This window comes from Vanacampus margaritifer, chromosome 9 (genome assembly GCF_051991255.1).
Source record: "Vanacampus margaritifer isolate UIUO_Vmar chromosome 9, RoL_Vmar_1.0, whole genome shotgun sequence".
Lineage (NCBI taxonomy): Eukaryota > Metazoa > Chordata > Actinopteri > Syngnathiformes > Syngnathidae > Vanacampus > Vanacampus margaritifer.
Window position 1 is genome coordinate 17,240,293 of NC_135440.1, and position 20,104 is coordinate 17,260,396.

At 42.4% G+C, this 20,104-nt stretch overlaps 2 protein-coding genes across 6 annotated transcripts; one reads left to right on the forward strand and one right to left on the reverse strand.

The window, feature by feature from the left end:
- The first annotated feature begins 1,309 nt into the window (after nucleotides 1-1,309).
- On the forward strand, nucleotides 1,310-6,740 carry glipr2l (GLI pathogenesis-related 2, like). 5 transcript variants are annotated; one of them, XM_077575753.1, is made up of 5 exons: nucleotides 1,310-1,651; nucleotides 1,976-2,131; nucleotides 3,331-3,434; nucleotides 3,842-3,939; nucleotides 6,212-6,740. In XM_077575753.1, exons 2-5 carry the CDS (start codon nucleotides 1,980-1,982, stop codon nucleotides 6,407-6,409), a joined length of 552 nt encoding a protein of 183 aa, XP_077431879.1. In that variant the 5' UTR covers nucleotides 1,310-1,651; nucleotides 1,976-1,979; the 3' UTR covers nucleotides 6,410-6,740. The 5 variants fall into 5 exon arrangements, with proteins under 5 accessions (XP_077431879.1, XP_077431881.1, XP_077431882.1 ...); XM_077575755.1 differs by having other exon boundaries at nucleotides 2,023-2,131; XM_077575756.1 differs by having other exon boundaries at nucleotides 2,023-2,131; nucleotides 3,842-3,919.
- Nucleotides 6,741-7,721: 981 nt separating this feature from the next.
- Nucleotides 7,722-19,817, reverse strand: nacad (NAC alpha domain containing). Its single transcript, XM_077575751.1, has 10 exons — nucleotides 19,302-19,817; nucleotides 15,527-15,816; nucleotides 10,556-15,452; nucleotides 10,230-10,466; nucleotides 9,337-9,425; nucleotides 9,068-9,136; nucleotides 8,845-8,991; nucleotides 8,624-8,758; nucleotides 8,431-8,553; nucleotides 7,722-7,882 (listed from the first exon to the last, which is right to left on the reverse strand). Exons 1-10 carry the CDS (start codon nucleotides 19,390-19,392, stop codon nucleotides 7,868-7,870), a joined length of 6,093 nt encoding a protein of 2,030 aa, XP_077431877.1. The 5' UTR covers nucleotides 19,393-19,817; the 3' UTR covers nucleotides 7,722-7,867.
- Nucleotides 19,818-20,104: the final 287 nt, after the last annotated feature.

The following is a 20,104-nucleotide window of genomic DNA, read 5'->3' on the forward strand; positions in this document are numbered from 1 at the left end:
GCAGTGCCCTCACCAGGTCCTGCGCCGCAAATGGAGGAGTTGAAGATTGGACTTGCACTAAGGAATAACAAAGAAGTCTGTTTTCACACACAGTTGTGTGTCCAAAAGGTGAAATTAATCATTTGAGTTTGCATTCTCAATGTTTGTGGTTCGAACCGGTCTTGTATTTGAAAAGGATGAAAATAGCGCAAAGGCAAAAATGTCTCATTGTTGGGGGGAAACCTTCAAACCTTTTCTGCAGTGAGTTGGTCAGAACCTCGTATGCTGATAGTTATAAATGGGAGCCTTTCAAGTACCACTTCAGTTGAGGTGTGCAAATAAAGAGGCGGTTTATTTATGATGCCCTATTCTGAGGGCACATGACTGACAGGGGCCTAGAAATTCACATTTTCAATTGCAGCACTAAAGTCAAGATGAGTTTTTTTTCTCTCTCTCTCTCTCTCTGAGAGCCTCTGCAGAGATACACACAGTAGCTGGTGTAAATTTCAATCTGTCAGTCTGTTTGACTCCTAAACTTAAGATCCTCCTCTTGGTGACATTGTGACTTTTTTTTGAGTGCTATTTCTGCGTCTCATGGCGTTTGTGGAAATTTTTTCAACAGCCCTGGACCTAAACCTGTATTCAGCAGCATTGTGAACATGTAGTGATTGATGTGCTTTTTTCTTTCTTTTTTGCCAGTTCTGTGTCTGGCCAGGCCCCCGGTACAATTGTGGAAGGTTTCCCACCACTCCAGAACTGAAAAAGTGGCATCAACAGCAACTTGAAAAATGTGCAATTTTGCAACAAATGACAAAATACCCCAAAATTGAACCTGGGAAAAATGCTTTTTTTTTTTTTTTTTACTGTTTGTGTGTCTATCTGGTTTGTCTAGTGTGCTTGTGAAAGGTTTTTCCGGCACTCCTGGATTTAAATTGCTATGTAGGCCCCAGGTGTGTGGTTGGTTTCCTGGGCCTCAAGAAGTTTATTTTTTATCAACTTTTGAAGAAAAAAACGGAAAAAGTGACATTTTATTTCATTTCTGTGTCCACCAGGGGTGTCTTAAAATCTTCTTCACCTACTTAAGAAAAATGTTCAACCTGTGTACCCAAAGTAATCTCATTTCCATTTCTGGCATCTTCCAACAAAAAAAAAGGACCTATAATATACAACACTTTGGAAAAACTGTTATAAATAACTAATGCAGACCCTGGATTGAACACAACTGAGGATAGTGACCACTCAAAAACGTAGAGCCTTATATGGGCATATGTCTCCTCGTGATGATGTCATGTAGTGTCATAGCTCTTCAATCAATGAAAAGACAGGCAGAGGGTGTGTCCTCTTGGGTTAGGAAGACACACTCAGGGCAGATGTAACTTGCCAGTCACGTGAAGTTACTCAAGATATGCAGTAAGGTGTTTCAAGTAGATAAACAGCCCAGGGGGGTAATTTGCATACCAGCAGAATTCGAGGAGGACTGACATCAGACTGGAAGGCTGGCTAAGTTGAAACATGAGGCATTAGCAGCTGGTTTGAAGTATTTGCATTAGAAACAGCTGCAAGAGCGAGCAACAAGGCAGCAGCACAAAAGAATAGAGGAATTTTTCATCAGTAGGAAGCACGTTAGTGGTCTGACAGAAAATTTCCTGTGTCTTCACTATGGGGAAGTCAGGTAAGTACCAAGCCTGGCCAAACTGCACAAGATGTAAATCAAATTACAGTACTTGTTTCTTTTTTTTGAATGGAGCTGCTTTTATTGTATTCATGCTGGCTGTGAGGCAGCGCTGACATTTGTGTGGCTGTGCATTACTGTATGAATGTGCCCATTGTGTTGGAGGAGTGGAGAAAAGAGCAGTGAGTGATGGCACCGCACTTGGGCGACAATCACTGGTAATCTCTGTCTGGCCTCTAAACGACCACACTCAAGTTCCACTATGGATTGTGCAATAACATTTATTGAACGCGGTGTTCAATAGTCGTGTTTCCTTTTTGCCAGGCTGATGTCTGACATTCCCCGCTGCCTCTCCTTGATATGTCTCTCAGCCTCAAAGCAATTTGCAGAGGAGGTGCTGCAGTGCCATAACGAGTACAGGAAGAAGCACCAGGCTCCAGCACTCAAACTGAGCAGCAATCTGAGCAAAGAGGCTGCCCGGTGGGTACACGCACAAACATGTACTCGTGCTCACACAGAACGGAAAACTGTCAAATTCGTTTGGACCACATCGTCAAGCGCAATACAAGTTTGTGTCGCAACTTCAAAAACAAAAGCAGATAGTTTGTTCATGTGTGTTTATTTATGTGCCAAAACAATCACATCTTGCATTAAGAGTCATTTAATGTCCTCAGGCGCGTGGTATTTTGAAAGCGACACTTGGAAGAACATAAATAAACTTTAATTATAGGACACCAATATGGAAGATTGTCATGCACAACACAACATTAAGTCAATGTTGCAGAATAACACGGATGAAGAACAGGATGTAATGAATATCAAACAAATCAATACATGCGAAAAGATGAAGGCTCAGATATTGACAGTAAAATGCTACTACTTTCAACATATAAAATTAATGTTTGTTTGTTTTTTCATTTATATGGACCTGAACTCAATACATATGCTTTTGTCACTCTTTTGTGATACATTTAAAAACGTACACAAAACATTATATACGTCTTCTATAGCCTGATATACAGTGTTACTAGATTTTGTTTAAACAACAACAACAACCAAACATTTATATTACCAACTCATGAGTGAAAAGTCAATTTGCAACTAAAATGCCCTTTAAATGCTAACTTGATTAGAAGAAGCTAACCAATGGGTAGCAAGTGGCTACTGGCTAACAAGCTATCACATTCTCATTGATGTGTTTTTTGTTCACAACAAAAACAAATATTTAGCTTTAATACAGCAGTTTTGTCTTTGTGAAAGGTCAATTTACAGCTTTAATGCACTTTAGATGCTAACTCAATTAGCAGAAGCTAACTAGTGGGTAGTAAGTAAGTAGCTAAGGTGGCGAGCTAACAAGGGCTATCAAATTCTCATCTGGTGTGCGTGTTTTATTTATTTATTTTGCTTAGGCCTACATCAAAGCCAATTGTTTAGATTTAGTATACAGCAGATTTCAGTTTTGTTTTTTAATGATGTTACATTATTGTATGTTGTAGATAAGGGGACAAAATCAAAATTGGAGTACTAAGATATTAGCATGCTAAGAAACTTATCTGCTATGTTATCCCTTTTACTCCCTTATTAAGTGTCATATTATCCATGTTAGTTTGCTTGTGTTGAGATTTATTTTTAAATTCATGATTCAAGGTGTATTAATGAATGTCATTGTCTCCTTAAAGTTATGCTGAGAGTTTGGCTAGCACGCGCATCCTAAAACACAGCGAGGAGTCCAGTAGGGGGAGCTGTGGAGAGAACCTGGCATGGGCGTCCTATGACCAAACAGGTACATCAATGATGAGCTATCACAATAATCATGGGACAAAACGTTCTCTGATCGAGAAGCATCCATCTAATATTTACTGTCAGTGGTTGGTTGGTCGCAACTATTTAGCATGAAGTAAAGTGCAAAGGCACATTCTTCTCTTGAGAAGCGTGGATCCTTTTTATTCTCTTCCATTTTAGAGCTCAGAAGGCATGATTCAGTGCTGAAAAATGCGTCGCTGTGAGTCATAAAGCATCTCGAATGGAGCCGCACGGGGTGACCAAAAGTGCAGCATTGTAAATAAAAATGTAGCCCGTAGGGATTTGTGCTGATCAAAAAAGATTCTGTGACAATGCTGTCATCGTGATTATGGTGTGTGACAGAAGAGTGATTTGATGGCACCTAAATTGAGGTTACTCTGCGTGCAGGAAAGGATGTGGCCGACCGCTGGTACGATGAAGTGAAACAGTACAACTTCAGCTCTCCTGGATTCTCCTCTGGCACTGGTGAGAATGGTCATTTCATGGTTAGTAGGTTCATCGGTTAAAGTAGCACTAAGGAACTTTTCAACCATAATAAAAATATTTTTATTACTATTCTGATGAAACATGGACTTAAGGGGTCTGTATCATTTTTACTGGCATTAAGCAACTTTGAGGAGGATGGTAAGAACAATGGCACACAAAAAACTACAAATGTGCTGACTGTTTTATGGCATACGTCACTTCCCCCTTTTCCCATTTGTTACAAAGACGGAAGTCAATTTGGATGTCGACGCACAATTACTGCTTTCCTGGCAGAAGCTGCAAAATAACTGAAAAGTTGTTTCTGAGGGGAAAAAAAACTTGAATAAAAGGACAGTCAAAGATCAACATTGGCCTTTTCACTCACTGGAGCGGGCTAAACAACACAATGCGCTTGTCTTCATGGGAAATGTGGTCTTCCTTCAGGCATAACATTAGCACTTTTGTCTATATGGCGCCGCCATAATCAACTTAAACTGAAAGTTCCTTAGTGTTGCTTTAATGAGACTTATTTGTTGGTTGTTAGCGGGATTTCCCAACCTTAATTGAGCCATTGCAGACATTTTGACTAAATCAACTCCAAATATAAATGTGATGTTTATGCTCAACTGAATAATATTATTTGTTGGATAAATTAGATGTACTGACATTAAAATGTGCATTTTTCATATTCCTCCCCAGTCTTATCTGACTCGATTATTTGTGACCTTTCCATTTGGCCTATAAATCCCTCGTCCATTAGCCGCGGCATGCATGATGTTGTTGTTGTGATGCTGATGTCACACCGCAATCAGAATGCGAGCGTCTGACTCAGACACCCGCCATGGGGTAACTGATGGCAAATCACATCCCTAGTCTTCGTGTCACTTGCAGTCTTTCGAGACATCCCTTTGCAGGAGGCGACTGCAATTGATTGCACACTCCTTGCAGCGCCACATGCTGCTTCATGTTCAACTAATGAGGGGAAAAAATTTACAGAGAGACCAATGTTAGCATTCTTGTGTATGGAAATATTTAGAAGAGCTTCCATTTGTTTTAGAGTTTAACTAAACTTTTTTATGCGATCCTTCGACAGCAGCTTTGATACCAAACTTGCTGTTCAGAAAACCATCTTGAACCATTTGGAAAAAAATCTTATTGAGTGTTAATTCTGATGTTCATTTATTGTACTTAAAATCATGTCTTCATTTTGATAAGTTAAATTCAAGTAAAATATGTTTAAACAGGGATAAAGCAGAATCTTAGGCTCTGAGTTAATCTCCCCTACATTTAAATGCACAGTCAGCTATAATAAAAATAAATTTAAAAAAAGAGAGAGAAAAAGAGGAAGTTTGGTCCATTCACTTCTGGTGGGGTGAATGTCAACATATTGTATGAAAACGATCTTGTGACAGTCAGTCATTTCCTTCAAAGGAAGCCTAAAATGATATGCAGGCATATTGATGTGATAATTTATCATTCTGAACTCAAATGTAAAAAATATCAAGCAGATTCAACTGCGGTGATTAAAAATAAATAAATAACGACCCATTTATGTACTGTATTTTTGTCCAGTTCCATGGCTCTTGCGCTACGTGATGACATCACAAGAAAGTAAAACACACTTTTGAAGAGTTACTCATTTATTCCGACGCTCATTGAGTTGTTTCCAGAAAATTCTAGTTGAATGCCAAATATGGAGTGTCACTTTTAGGCAGCAATCATAGCTCAATTGCGCCATCTGCTGGCCGCTGCCCAGTAGTAAAAGCGGCCAGGCTTGCCTTTGCTTCAAGATGTACAGTAGTGACTCCATAGCTGATAATCTTGTTGGTGGACATTACCGAAAAAAATTTATGTTGGATAAATTGAAGACTCTAAATTGTCCATAGGTGTGACTCTGATTGTGATATTGTTACATTTTGAAGCTAGGTAATTTTTTAGATTAGGCTGTGAAGTGAATTTTTAATAAGCACAGGATGATCAAAATTGCCGTCGGCGATCATCAGGGTGTCCAAAATCCTGCCTGGGGCCCATTCGTGGCTCTTTTTTTTTTTTTTTAAATTAGCTCACAGAATATTTGAAAAATAAACTTTATACGCCATCTGCATAATAACGCTAACAAAAAGGAAAAAATAATTGAGTTGTACAGGTTATAGGTCATTTTTTTTGCTGATTTAAGGTGGCATTTAAATGTTAAATTGCATAGCTTAACTTGAATGCCATTTGATTGATTTTTAGCATGTTTACTTGAAGAAGAAAAGGTGATGAATATAAAAAATTCTGTTCCACCCATAGGCCATTTCACAGCAATGGTGTGGAAGAACAGCACGAGGCTGGGTGTCGGTAAGGCCATCGCATCAGATAGTTCGTCCTTCGTGGTGGCTCGATACTCTCCAGCTGGGAATATCACCAACCAAGGACACTTTGAGAACAACGTCCTCCCTGCTAAAACTCCAGGCTCCCCCTCCTAAAAATGCCGGTGACTTGACATAAAGCCAGGGGAGCGCCACTTATTGCCTTGTGGAGAATTGTTCTGCAATCCTGCATTGGACTTAAGGAACCACTTTCTCTTTGGAAAGGGGCTTATAAACGGTACAGTGTTTAAAGAGAAAGACGTACTACTGTTTACTAACACACGGGGACTCGAGTTGGTCTGTATTTGTATGGAAATGGTTACAAGCAACGTACAGTATGTTTAAGTTTACATTTTTGCTTTCAATATGAAGTAATTAATTCAATATGTTTTCTACTTAAATGTTTTTGCACTTAACTGAGAATGTGTGTGTTTCGCTTGTATGTTTTAAATAATTAAAGTAAAAATAAAGTCATTTATTGTAATCTGAATTCAACTTAGCCAGAAACACTTTTGGCTTTGCCCCCATGTTGTTGATTTTGTGCTGTATACATTTAACTACAACACTTTAAAATATGTCAACCTCATCTCATTAACGTCATAGCTACTTTTTTTTTTCTTTTTTAAACAAGTGACCTGATACATTTAATGAATTTTACATTGTGATATGTACTGACTGTATGTTTCTAATATACAGTAGTTCCAGGATAAACAAGGCAGACACAAAAGTAACCTAAATAAACTTTATTGTATTAGTTAGAGAAATATTTTTGCAGTTTGTTTTCTCTTCAAATACAAATTGTTGTGAGTTGTGTTGTCTAAATAATTTGGTATTTGGTCAAAAATCAAAAATAAGCAGATGAGAACAATTACTATACATAAGCCATTGATATTGCAGTGGTATTCATTTGGATTATCAAATGTAGGGGTGCTCAAAATCTATTTATAATGCACTTCACTATTATTGTCTCCAATTTATTAGAAGTAGAAAAAGTGAAATCTACTTCAGTGGGATGCAACAAATTTCCCATAATGCATTGTAAAAGTGTTTGTATTGTTCCCTCCCATCTGCTTGGCGTTAATGTTGACACAAATCAGTGAATCACTCCACCATGTAGACTTTATTTCTTTGTCAAACACCAGCTAATGCGCTTTTTTAAGTATGTTGGCCTTTAAAGGACAAATGTTACGTATTAGTGAATTGTCAGTTGAGTTTTTCGTAAAGTTGAATAAGCTTACCAGTAATAAAGAAAGTTTAATTTGCACTTTTGCCCAATGTATTTTATTGTTACAGGTTGTTGTATTAAAGTTCTTATGCATAATGTGCTGATTTTGGGGGCTAGGCAAAAAAAGGTATTGAGGCATTTATTAAGGTAGGTGTAATGACAACCAAAAGGTGTTTTATGTTCACTGGCCCACAAACTAAAATCATTGCAGTCCCTCTAGCAAAGCTTGCATCCTAACAGACTTTATTCATTCAGCAGGTATTGGAGATGCAACATACAGTAGCAGCGATACAGAGTGGTGTTTAGGCTTTAGGTGGAGGAGGGGGAGGACAAGGAGGAGAAGGAGGTCAAGCTTCAAACCAGCTACACCATTCACATGGTCAGCTCCTGGAAAGAAGAGGAAGGACAGAAACATGTAACATGCTAAACTGGAATTAACCTCCATGTTTTTTTTTAAACTTATCCTGCATTACTTGCTTAAAAAAGAAAATATATATTCATCCAAAAACCTTATATGGTCAACATACATGAGGTTCTTACAAGTGGATCTTACAAGTCATTCGCCACGATAAAAATGCAAGGAGAAGAGTTTGTTAGGGCAATGTAGTTAGCAGACATGCTAATAGTCAACTGAGCTTCTTCTAGTTCTTCTTTTTTGTACTTGCTATCAATGTGGATGCCCTGTGTCACAATGCTGCCTCCCACAGGTCAGTCTTGGTACTACACAATTGACATCTCACATCTAAGCTGTGCCAAATTGCTACAGTGTACTGCTCAGGGTGTTGATCTTATACTGCCATCTAGTGGTGAGAAGCTTAGGACTGAAGCGTTTGTGAGGAAATTTCAACTTGTCATTGACCTTTATTGTTTCCCCGCTACATAACCTCCCGCTCTTTCTATGACTCATTAATTTATTTGCCAGCTGCCGTGCTCACCATGATAGCGTTCACTATGTCATTCTTGTTGTGTTTCAGCGCACGCACGGCCTTGGCTCGAGACACGTTGGCCTGAGCCATCACCAGCTCGATGTCCCTTTGCTCCAGACCGCCGTCGTCCACCTGAAAAGACAGATTTGGAAAGTAACGGGTTCAAGGTGTGTTAAACTGTGTCCCTTATCAGTGAGTCTACCTCCTCTTCCTCCTCTTCACTCTCCTCCTTGATGCTCAGGCTGGGTGGGACAGGGGGCGCCAAGGGAGTGGAGGTCACAGGCACCTTGAATTTCTCTGCAGCAGCTTTGTGAGCCTGTTGAGAAAGATCCTCAATCTGGGAGGGAGAGGGAGGAGAGGAATCAGAAATGATGCAATCATTGGAAACAAGCATCAGAGATTTAAAACAAATAACAGACTTACCTTTGCCTCCCCAAATACGATATAAATGTCCGACGCGGGGCTTTTAAAAACATCTGGTCGACTAATGACAAACAGGATACTCTTGGACTTTCTTATGGTTATTCTGGTCACGCCGTGGACCGGCTTTAGACCTAGTTTAGACATGGCCTGCACACAGAACAGCGGAAGAAATTTCATGATATACTGGCATCAAAATGATTAAAGTTAGCATTGCAAGTCTCACCTTGCGGGCCTTCTTCTCACTGCGGCTCTGTTTCGGTCGGTTTGGGCCTTCGTCTGCGGAGGAGAAGGACTGCAGGGGAGGCCGAACGTTATTGGAGACTATTTTAAGAAACATGGCACCAAAAACAGCAACCTCTTCTGTATGATAGCTTAAAACTACTCAAGCTAATTAATTAGCTCCAAAGTAAGTGGGGCATGTAATAGTAATAAAAAAAACAGTAGTAAATGAATACCTATTTGCATAGAGGCAAAAATGGAACCAAGACTCACTTGTGGTTGAGAAGGTCTCACTGGCTCCTCCTCCAGCTCAAGAACCGATCCGTCACTCTCAGACTCATTACAGGAGGCCACTAGAGAACCTAGGCAAGAACACACACAAAACACATGAATAGTAAATTAGGTGTCTTTTGATTTGTGTTATTGTAGTAGTCCTAAGTGGAAACTCAGAAGTTAGGTGAAATTATAGGGGTAATTTATTCAAATTCTAAAATATTAGAGCTAGGAATACATTTTCTAAACATCGACCAAAGGGTGCTAACCCATCACAAAAAGAATCTAGATTGATGTATCAAAACTGTCTGATTTAACCCTGGAGAACCCAAGAACCCTTTTCTTCTTTGGAAAAGTATGAATTATACATTAAATGACTGCTATAAATTCACTGAACACCAAAATATATGTTTTTTCAATTTTAACCCTTTATTCCCTAATTTAGGATTAGGGCGAAATTTGACCCTTTTGGGATTTAGGGGTATCATTTCGAAAAATCTGAATAACAAAAACTGTCAGTAAACTATTTAGAATTTAAGAAAATAATTAATCAAATACACAGCTAGATTGAACAATATAGTTTTTTTGGGCCAATGAAAACAAGAACACAGGGACAAAATCACCGCTGGAAAAAAAAAAGGTCTTTGTTATTTGAGTAGCAGAATTCATAGGGGCCAAATTTGACCCCGTGGGTTCTCCAGGGTTTTAAAGATAATCTTGGCAGAGGTACCGTTATAAGGACCATAGAGTGTGTCATTGGCAGCAATAAAGAAAACGTAATGTCGTACCTTAGGCTCTTAAGAGACTTTTGTAATGTATAGTATGAGTAACACTAGAAATAGAATGAGAAAAATTATGGCACAATGAAATGAAATGGGGATCTAAGTACTCACAACTGTTTTTGAAGTCTTCAGAAGTTGCGTGGTTGCGCTTGACTGAATAGCCTGACGACTCTTTGTCGGTAAGCTGACGACAAGAGAAAGGGTGGCTTTCCTTTTGATCGGATGCAGCTGTTCTCTCCATGGATCCACTTCGGTTTCCCGCTGCTTCTTTGAGAACAGACCCTTGAACACATCTAGGGAGTCCACAATCCTCCTCACTGTCCGTTCCTCTCTCGACTAGAGTGGAATCTTACGGGGGAAAAGACAAAATGATCAACACTTCATCGTATTTTGCGATGGGTATATCGGTTGTTATTTGCAAACCGTGTCATTCTTACCTTTGGCCGTGTTCTTTGTGCAGCCTTGTTTGGTGGAATGGGGTGAAGGAATAGAAGATGACTCTTGGGTTGGCTTGGACACCCCAAAAGATGGTGATGGTAAAGCAACACTTGAGTCGGATGTATAGGTTGCGGCTAAGGAAGGGAGTTGTGGGACTGGAAGTGCAGGTTGGGATTCTTGCACGGGTGTGGGGAGGTCACTTTGGGGTGAGGAAAGGGTCACGGGAGAGGCAGACGAAGGAAATGGAGTGGATGGTGATGGTGAGTTCTGATCATCGTCCACGTTGTTGTCATTAATATCAAGCCGGATTCTTCTCTCGCTATTTGACAGTGGTCTGTTATCAAGCACTTCCTGTCTATTGTCAAGTATTTCTGCTCTATTGTCAAGCCCGTCTTGTTCCTGGTGTGATTCTTGTTTTGTTTCCACTTTAGCGTTGAGGTTCACTCGAGTAGGCCTGTCCGTGTTGCGACTCAAGTTATTTTGGCACTTTTCAACTTGAATCCGTGATCCAGACTTGCCTTTCTTCTGCTGACACTCGACTGATGACGTTTTATTGTTTGATTTTTTGCCTTTATTCGGTATCGAAAGACCGCCAACTGCAATTGAGCTTCCATCTTTGGAAGTCGGTTTGGGAGGTTTCTTTTCATCAGGACTGGAGTCCAAATTTGTGGTCACCTTAAAGGCCCTGTGTTTCCGTCTTCGCCCTTTCTTAGTAGCGCCAGCGTTCTCTGTGTCATGTGCCAAACCTTGCGGGGAAGGCTGTGGGGAAGATGGAGTTACCTTATTCTGTTTATCATTCTTTGAGCATCTCTTTTTTAATTTCTTACTATTTTCTTCCTCACCTGTTCCTGAGTTCAAACGTACACACTGCTGTCCCTTAAAGGCATCTTTAGTCTTTGGTTCATCAGCAAGCCTGTCAGTCGAAGGACTGGCATCACTTTTTTTCCGGCCTCCGGTTTCAGGCTCCGCCAGCATCTCATCTGATTCTGATTGCAAACCATTATTTGCATCTCGAATCGGTACGGATGCATTCGATTTACATCTAGGATTAAAGGAACCAAAGGATCCATCCAGTAAAGTAAGTGCTATGTTATTATCTGGGGTGATTGTCTGATCGCCTAGACCACTTCCTGGTTTGCTTTTGAGATGTTGGCTTAATGCAGATTTGCCCATGCTGGTGTTTTTTAATTGCAAAGTACAGTGACCCTCTTTTGAGGATGGCGTCTGTGTCATGTGTGTTGTTTGGGTTACAGAAGCGCTTTCTGGTTCTTTTTCATCATTGGGCGTTGCGGCAGAAAGACTTAATGGCATCTCTTCAAGTGGAATATTAGAAACGGATTCTCTGACTTTAACACTCTCGAACTTGGGTTTCACTTCCTCAGACAGAGCATTCAGTCCGTCACGCATTGCTATTTCCAGTGAATCAAAGGCAGAGTCATTATTATTGTTGGAATCCATCCATGTGACTTGTATTTGTGTGTCTGTGTTATCTCCATCATTGTTATGATTTAAATTGCTGACATCATCATTAAGGAATCTTCTTTCTCCCCCTCCTGCCTCTGAGATCTCCTCAATTGACTTCCAACAAACCAAGTTGGACACAGAAGTCCCCTCTCCTCTCTGTTCGTTTTCTTTTGTCTGGTGCCTCTTTCCATCCATTCTGTTGTTATCTTTCATCTGCAGAACATAACCAAAAGCATTGTCATATTTTTGTTGTGCTTCACTACTCATGTTCGGAATCACAGTAGTCTCTGTCCTTTGGCCTCGTGTGTCACACATGAGTACGCTCTCTGCCTCTAACTCATACTTCTTCCCCAGTGACAAGGAAAGAGACTCTCCTGCTCCCCATACTCCATATTCAGATACTGATCCTGAATGTAATTCAGTCTTGCCATCACACCAAATCCTGGGTTCAGGATCAATTTCCCTTCTTGTATCTGTTTCTGAGTTTTCCCTTTTGGGTGAGATGGCTAGAGGAGAGTGAGGGGATCCTGACGCTCCAAGTACCCTCTCGTCAGTACTCAAGTTCTCCTGACCGGAGTCGCCAGGACAATGTTCAGGAGTCATGGTCAGATTGTCTGCAAGGCCTAAAATAACCTCTGGAGAGGTAGAGATTGGGATATTACTGGGGTTGGGACTGGGGTCTTTAGGATAGGAGAGAGGAATGACACCTTTGTTCAAGTCATTAGTAGCAGTGGTCATACCCAAACTCAAAGAACCTAAATCGGTAGCTCTACAGTCCACACTTCTAACCTCTACTCTGCTGTTTTCATTCTTCTTGTTCCAGTCTTCTCTCTCAGGTTTATCAGATCTGTTGGAGGACCACTGTGATGGTAAAATTCTACTTGCTCCTGCAGCCAAGTGGCTTCCCGACTGATAACGACTATGTTTAATCAGCAGTTTGTAAGAATCCCTTTCTGGAGTGGGATCTTCTTCTACGCCGTGATTGGGCTGCTTCAAACTAACATCATTCATGTCATCCTCATCTCCTGATTCCTTTAGAAGAACTGGACTACCAGGGTCTGTAGTCTCTAGTCTCCCCAAAGAAAGAGGAGGGGAGGATTGGGCAGGGTTGTTGTGAGCAACATCACAAGGGCTGTGTTTAGATTCCTCTAGAGAACTAAGATCTCCTATCATCTCAGTCTTATTGCCATTGGCTTTGCAAGAAAACTCGCTTTGATGGGAAGCTGTACATTGTTTTGCCGAGATCTCTTCGTCTAATAGACTGGAACATTCTAACGCTTCCACGGGTTTGCGATCCATTTCATTGGACTCGGCCGACATGTCTGCAGAAAGACAAGTCGTTTCAGGGTGATCCACTATCATATATGGACTTTGCTGTGTGTGGAAAGATTCCGTTTGACCAATTGAAGTGGCAGGTCCCTGTTCCGATTCCGATTGCATTTCTGTAGAATCAAGTGTTGGCTCTAATGACTGTGCATGCCTCTCAGTGCTGTAGAGGCGTTCATCTTCCTCTCCGTTATACGAAACCGAATCTAATGAGTCATCTGTATCATCTTGGAAACAGAAGAGGTCATCCAGTCCGTCATTTATAGATGTCTCCGAGAGCGTATGAAGGAAGGAGGCTGAGCTGTCCTCGTCGATAGCACCCTCCACTACTTCTTTGATGTACTCCCCCTCTTCATCATCTTGCTCCTCTTCATCTTCTTCCTCCTCAACCACTTTGACCTCCACGTTGGCTTCCTCAACTGCCTCGCCGCTGTTGTCAGTGTCGTCATCGTAATCCTCATCTTCATCGCCATCTTCCACAATTTTATTACCATTGACATCATCATTTGCAAAGTCATCGTCATCTTCTTCATCGCCATCTTCAACATCTGCTTCCTCCTCTCCGGCTGCGTACGCATCGACATCCTTGCCTTCATTCCTGTCCATCACTATTTCATTGTCATCTTCTGTGGGAAAGAGAGTGATTTCAAAGGAATCGGCTTTGAAAATAAGGCTAGTGTGTGGAGGAAATGGAATGAGAGAGACAGGGATCATCCTTTCTTCTTCTGGTATATCCTCAGAACAAGCTGCCTGATGGAACATAAAAGAACCGGGGCCAAGGCTACCAAAGGGTCCAGGACAGAAAGAATCAAGGTGAACGGACGGTGAGTCAGGACTTGGGTTAGATGAGGTCAAATCAGGAGTGACAGTTGTGGACGTTTTCTCCGGCTGATCCGCTTTGTGTTCGTAATCTACCGCAGATGGACATGGGTCCAGTTGCAGGTTAAGAACCGAATGCATAGGTCTTAATTGCTCCTCCATCCCTGCACTAGCCTCCTCTAGTGGACAAAGGGAGCCCTCAGACACACCACCATCCTCCTGGGAGTCACTGGTGTGGCTGCTACTGCTCCTTGGTGGAGGTGTACGCGCAGTCACCCAACTAGGACGACAACTTTCTCGAGGAATCTTGGTCTCATCTTCATCATTTTGAGCCTCTTCTTCTTCAACTATCGTAGTTGTCATCCCAAGTCGGGGATTAATGATATCCTCAGAAGAGTGTGGATAACCCCCTACCCTCTCCCCCTCACGCTCTGGACTTGTTCGCACCTTGTCCTCACCAACTTCATCTCCAATCTCAGACAAGGAGCCAACAAAGCAAGCACGAGCCTCCTGTGTGTCTTCGGCGAGCATCAGGTTGGGAGAAGTGGAGGGAGAGGTGGATGATGCATAGGAGGAGGTCCAGCTGCCTCCCTCAGCTGTCCTATAAGAACCAGAGGGGGAGGTCACAGGGGAGCAGAGGTCGTCACTGTCTGAGGGTAAGCCTGGTGAGGGGGAGAAAGCGGGAGAGCCTGGATATGAATGATGTTTAAGATGTGAGGAGCGTGACGCCATCTTGATTGGAGTGGAAGGGGCAGTGTAATACAGGTCCGGGTCGAGGGATGAGGGCACACCCACTCGGAGTGGGTCTACAGAGTAAGTTGGCTCAGAAAAGGACAGAGTCACTGGACAGGCCTGCTCATGGACAGACTGGGAAGGCACTTCAACGTTAGCAAGGCTTTGACTCTCTTCATTTGCCATCAAATTGTCATCATTTGCGACAGGTTCCAGAGACGAGGAGGTTGAAGAGGAAGGTAATGGAAGACTGTTCACAGGGGAAATGTGTATGGTTGAGGGTGGAGCATGCTCTGTTTGTTTGTCTTCTTTGTCCGGGTTTTTCATTTTGCACTCTTCATTGCTCGCTTCCGTTTGGGTCTTGCTTGCTTTTGTCTGAGCTTCATCAAATAGCTGAATAGCTGATGATGGGCTCGCCTGACCACAGCGTCCATGCGAGCGCATCCCTTTTAAGATCTCTGACGGTTTAAGGAGTGTCTCCTGGCCCATCACCACCCTTGCGTCCATGGTCTGTAGATCTGGATAATCACTCTCCACCTCGGAACCAGTCAGGACCTGATGGCAAAAAAACACATTTTAATAGCCTGCATCTACAGAAAGGATAACAAAGATACAAGCCTAACACAGACTTTGATTCTCTCCATTTTAACAGGGACAAGCCGGCCACAAGGTCCATGACCGCCTAACTTTCCGGACAATCTCGGTAGGTTATTGTGCCGATGGTCAGATCCTTCAGGTTGAGGTCTTGGAGGCCCGGTAGAGTTAGATGTTGCGTGAAATAGTCTGGGTCCAAATGGGGACGTGTGTGACGGTAGTAGCTTCTGAGGAGTGCTGGGAGACGGGCTCGAACCACTGTCAGAGGGGGAAGAGCCACTCTCACTCGGTGTAGACGCTGTGGACGGATGTCGACTGCTTTTGCCTGGAAGACAAATTCATTTTACACAGTCAAAGGCTATCAACACATCTCTCCACTCCAAGAAAAATATTTGTAGAAAGATTAGATTTTTTTTAACTGATGAGTCAATTGTTAAACTCTTGGCAGAGATAGAGATTCGCCACTCGGACTCGTGAGAGACTAATGACATGTTTTTTTTAGACTTGCAACTCGACAAGTTCACTAAATACTCAAGACTTGACTCGGACTTCTTTTGGGACTTATTTGGGAATAATATTACGAGTCTCTATGGTGTGGCTTGCTTTCATTTTCTGTCCTTACTCCAAATGTCTATGTCTGTGTGGGCGTGTAAGTTGTCCCTCTCTCTCTCCCCCTACCTTTCAGTACGCCCAGGCAACGTCCAATGTTTCGGCTTTAATTATAACGAAAAATATTTCTTATTTAATTAATCATTTCAATTTAACCTAGGTTTTAACTTAAATATGACTTCAGAAAAAATGGGATCCATTTTTTTTTGGGATCCTAAAGACTTGGACTTGACTTGGAGTTGTGGTCAGGGACTTGAGACTTGACTTGGACTCTCAAGACTTGGACTTGACTTGGACTTGTGGGTCAGAGACTTGAGACTTGACTTGGACTTGACCTTAGAGACTTGTGTCCATCCCCGACTCTTGGTAAATGAAACATGGATCTGGACAACAAAATTGTATTGCAGGGTTCACCAATTCCGGTCCTCGAGGTCCGGACTCCTGCAGGTTTTACATGTTACCGCCCACTAGCACACCTGATTCACCTAATCAGCTCATCAACATGCCTGATAACGATCCTGATCTTTAGTATCAGGTGTGTTAGTAGGCGGAAACATCTAAAACCTGCAGGACTCCGGAGCTCGAGGAACGGAATTGGTGAACCCTGTTGTATTGTATTGTTTATTGATTGATTGAACAGAGTAATACATTCGACTACATGAATTCCGCTTTACATCCATCTCTGTAACACAGAGAGAACAGAGGCTTCATTTTAACTAGGCCGTTGCCACCCTGACCTCAATCCGCATGCTGATTGGCCATTTTGACACACAAGTGGCACAGCTCTGTGCCAGCCACCGGCACACACACACACACACACACACACATACACACGTCACCCTGCCAGTTATCATTGTCGCCCTGCTTCCTGAGCACTGCTCATGGCTGTGTCGGGTGCAAGCATCAGCACTTAGCATCTCTGCTTGATCTCCACCCCAACAATAAGCTCCGAAGTGTGTTTGTGGCTAGCTGAGTCATGCCTTGGAGAGTTGGCACAAATGAGAGCGATACCCTGCTAGGCATGATCACAACTCAGTCAACACAGTGCAGGCTAACTACAAATAAATGCTAACCATGCCAGTGTTGCTGAAATGTTAGCTATCATATCTGAGCAGCAGTTTCTTAAATAGATGTGTGCTGCTCCTTTGGGGGGGGGGGGGGGGCATTGAAACAGTAAGTGGAGCAGAATCAGTCAGGCTGCAGCGCCTCCTCGACAGGCCTGAGGGGAGTCAGCTCAGCTCGAGCTTCGACGACGAAGGAAAAAGAAAAAAACGATCACTGACTTTCACTCCTTAACGGTCTGATGCTTTGTTTGCTAGGTACGCATGCACAATTAAGCACTTGTAATACACAATTCCATTGAGCTTAAAACTGTGTTTGTTTTTTCATGGTAGAGGTCGAATTCCTTCGATGATATCTAAGAGACCTGGACTAGCATTGTTTTCTCATCTCAGGAAAATGATCTCGTCTGACTATGTCAACCTCTCATTTAATTAAACAGGTAGGCTATATACCTCAGTCATAAAAATAATCAATAGTTTAGTCACGTATTGGAGACTTACAATTTTGTAATAATGAACAGAAATTAATCTATGATTGCATACATTTTCTGGCATGTTTTATTTCTCTTAATAGCGTCACTTCACCATATACGTTCTTGTAGGTCTTAAAATGGTTAGTTGACTTTATTACTCTTAAGTGGCGAAGGCATGGAGTTGGGAGTGTTTGCGAACGTAGCGAACGATGGTTTTTCGTCAGTGTTTGTGACATACTAGTGAGATGCTTCCTTTACATTTTGAAGGCTACTAATCAAATGTTTTCAGCATCTTGTTTTCCAATTAGTCAATTTACAGAGAACATTTGGCTCGTTAAAGTTAAACCGGTCATTTTGTGACAGCTGTACTGTGCTAAAATAAATAAATAAATAAAATACTGATGAATTGACTGCGACTCGACTTTCATCACATTTTGTCGACAAAATGTCTTTAGTCGTTCAATCCCGACCTTTTAGGGCATTACAGAAAGAGCGCAACAGTTTTGATCGAATAGCTGAGGATAGGTTCCACAGGGAAAATGTGAATAGATGGAATTTGTGCGAATGTACACCATTTTGTATTTATTTGCCTGTTTACTGTATCGGTTCTACTATTTACTATTGTGATAGATCAAAATGACTGAAGTTATAAATGTCGTTAAAACAACAAACCATAGCCAAAGACTTTGGCGCAGTACTGCATTAAAGCAACACCAAGGAACTTTCAGTTTTCGTTGATTATGGCGCCACCATATGGACAAAAGCGGTAGTGTTTTGCCTGGATGAAGACCACATTTCAGATAAGGACCAGCCCATAGCATCGTCTTTGAGCTCACGCCAGCGAGTGAAACCCGGGCCAATATTGATCCTTGACTGTCCTTTCATTCTGGCATCCTCCCTTTTTATTTTTATTTTGTCTCCCCAGACAAAACGTTTTGGTGGTTTTGCAGCTTCTGCCATGAGTGCCAGTAAACGCAAAACAGATCCCCTCAGGCAGCGCCATTCAACTAGCTGAAAATATTTTGGGAAGGTTGAAAAGTTCCTAAGAATTGTCTTTATATTAAATGGGCATGACAGCAAGGCTAAATAAAGCACAACCCTCTCAGCATTCACATTGTATTCTTGAGTTGTTATTTTTGTCATTATTATAATACACCGAACATCAATTGCACATCATTTTATAGCATTGCCATGCCAACCACAGCATCACAAAGTTTTAACATCCTGTTGTCGTGGTGTGCCTGTATGTGTGATTTCTGCCATGCTGCTGTGTCATGATCCAGCTAATTAAGGCAGACAGGAAAGGAAGGGTGGAGCCACATTAGTACCCTCATCTGATAGTTGACAAAATTGCATAGTGCATGAGGGATGGATGAGGGTGCGCATGTAGACATGGAGGCACTGGAGCAGAGGATGAGGCAGTGGGCCGAGGGCAGGGTTAGGGCGGGGATGGGTGCAGAAGAGGCAGAGAAGCAAGAAATAGATGACAGTGCCATTTTTGCAAGTCACGGGGATAAGAGTGGGGAGTTTCGAACAGTAACTGAAAGATTACTGACTAAGAGCTGCAGAAGGAGCTTTTACTAACATAGTCAACATCCTGTTCTTATATGCTATCATAGTCTTAGCAATGTCCCCTTTTCTGTCCCATACGCCCCCAGAGGTCCTACCTGGTCCTGGTCCAGGGAGCCCGGTGTCGTCCTCTCCCTGCCCCGGATGCTCGTTCACGGGGACGGATCTGTGAGCGCTTTCCCCCGGCATGCTCCTCTCGTGGCTGCCTCTCGTTGCCTCTGACGCAACAATAAAAGCCAGAACAGACAAGGTGAACAAGGGGGAGGGGAAGGGGGGGTGGAGGAAGGATGGGGGGAGGGAGCGGAGTGCTTAGGGACCCAGCACTCTCATCTGCCCAAGAGCACGTGTTTGTGGATAAGTGAGGAGGTTTTGTTTCCTTCTGTTTTGCGGCAAAACGACGCCGCTTTAGCGTGCGCTTAAGATGAGCAACTCAAACTCTCCCCATGTGTTATGCGCGCGTTTGGAGGCATGTCGAATCCGCAGTCTCATGCCCAAGTCTTCCTCTCCTCCCTCCCTTTGCTCTCCCAGACAAGATGTGACTGGATCTTGGGAGGTGATGTCAGCAGATTTCATGTATGCCTCTCAGTGCTGCCCCCCGACGGTGAAGGAAGATACTGCAAAAACAAGGCAAGCGCTCAGTGGAATTCTAAATTCTAAGGAAAGAGAAACTCCTAATGCTAACCTGAATGTATCTACTTGCACTCCTTCTTCATCACTAATGAGCCCTCTAAGGCCAGTGTGAGCATCTGTTTATCTCCCCCCCCACCTTACAGTATCTGCCTCCTCCTTTTTATACTTTGGCAGATAACAAGTGCAGAATGCATAGGCGCTAATGGAACGAGAAAAGACAGAGGAGGCTGCATGAGCCGCATGAGGGCAGTTTCTATGGCAACCCAAAACT

Excerpts from the sequence above, each read along its gene's own strand:
- glipr2l (XM_077575752.1), top strand. The coding sequence starts at position 1,841 with ATGGCACCGCACTTGGGCGACAATCACTG. Across the intron at positions 1,870-1,975 it reads CACTTGGGCGACAATCACTG|GCTGATGTCTGACATTCCCC; the intron begins GTAATCTCTGTC and ends CCTTTTTGCCAG. Across the intron at positions 3,435-3,841 it reads GGCGTCCTATGACCAAACAG|GAAAGGATGTGGCCGACCGC; the intron begins GTACATCAATGA and ends CTCTGCGTGCAG.
- nacad (XM_077575751.1), bottom strand. The coding sequence starts at position 19,392 with ATGCCGGGGGAAAGCGCTCACAGATCCGTCCCCGTGAACGAGCATCCG. Across the intron at positions 10,467-10,555 it reads CACAAAGAACACGGCCAAAG|ATTCCACTCTAGTCGAGAGA; the intron begins GTAAGAATGACA and ends TTCCCCCGTAAG. Across the intron at positions 8,759-8,844 it reads TCGTATTTGGGGAGGCAAAG|ATTGAGGATCTTTCTCAACA; the intron begins GTAAGTCTGTTA and ends TCTCCCTCCCAG.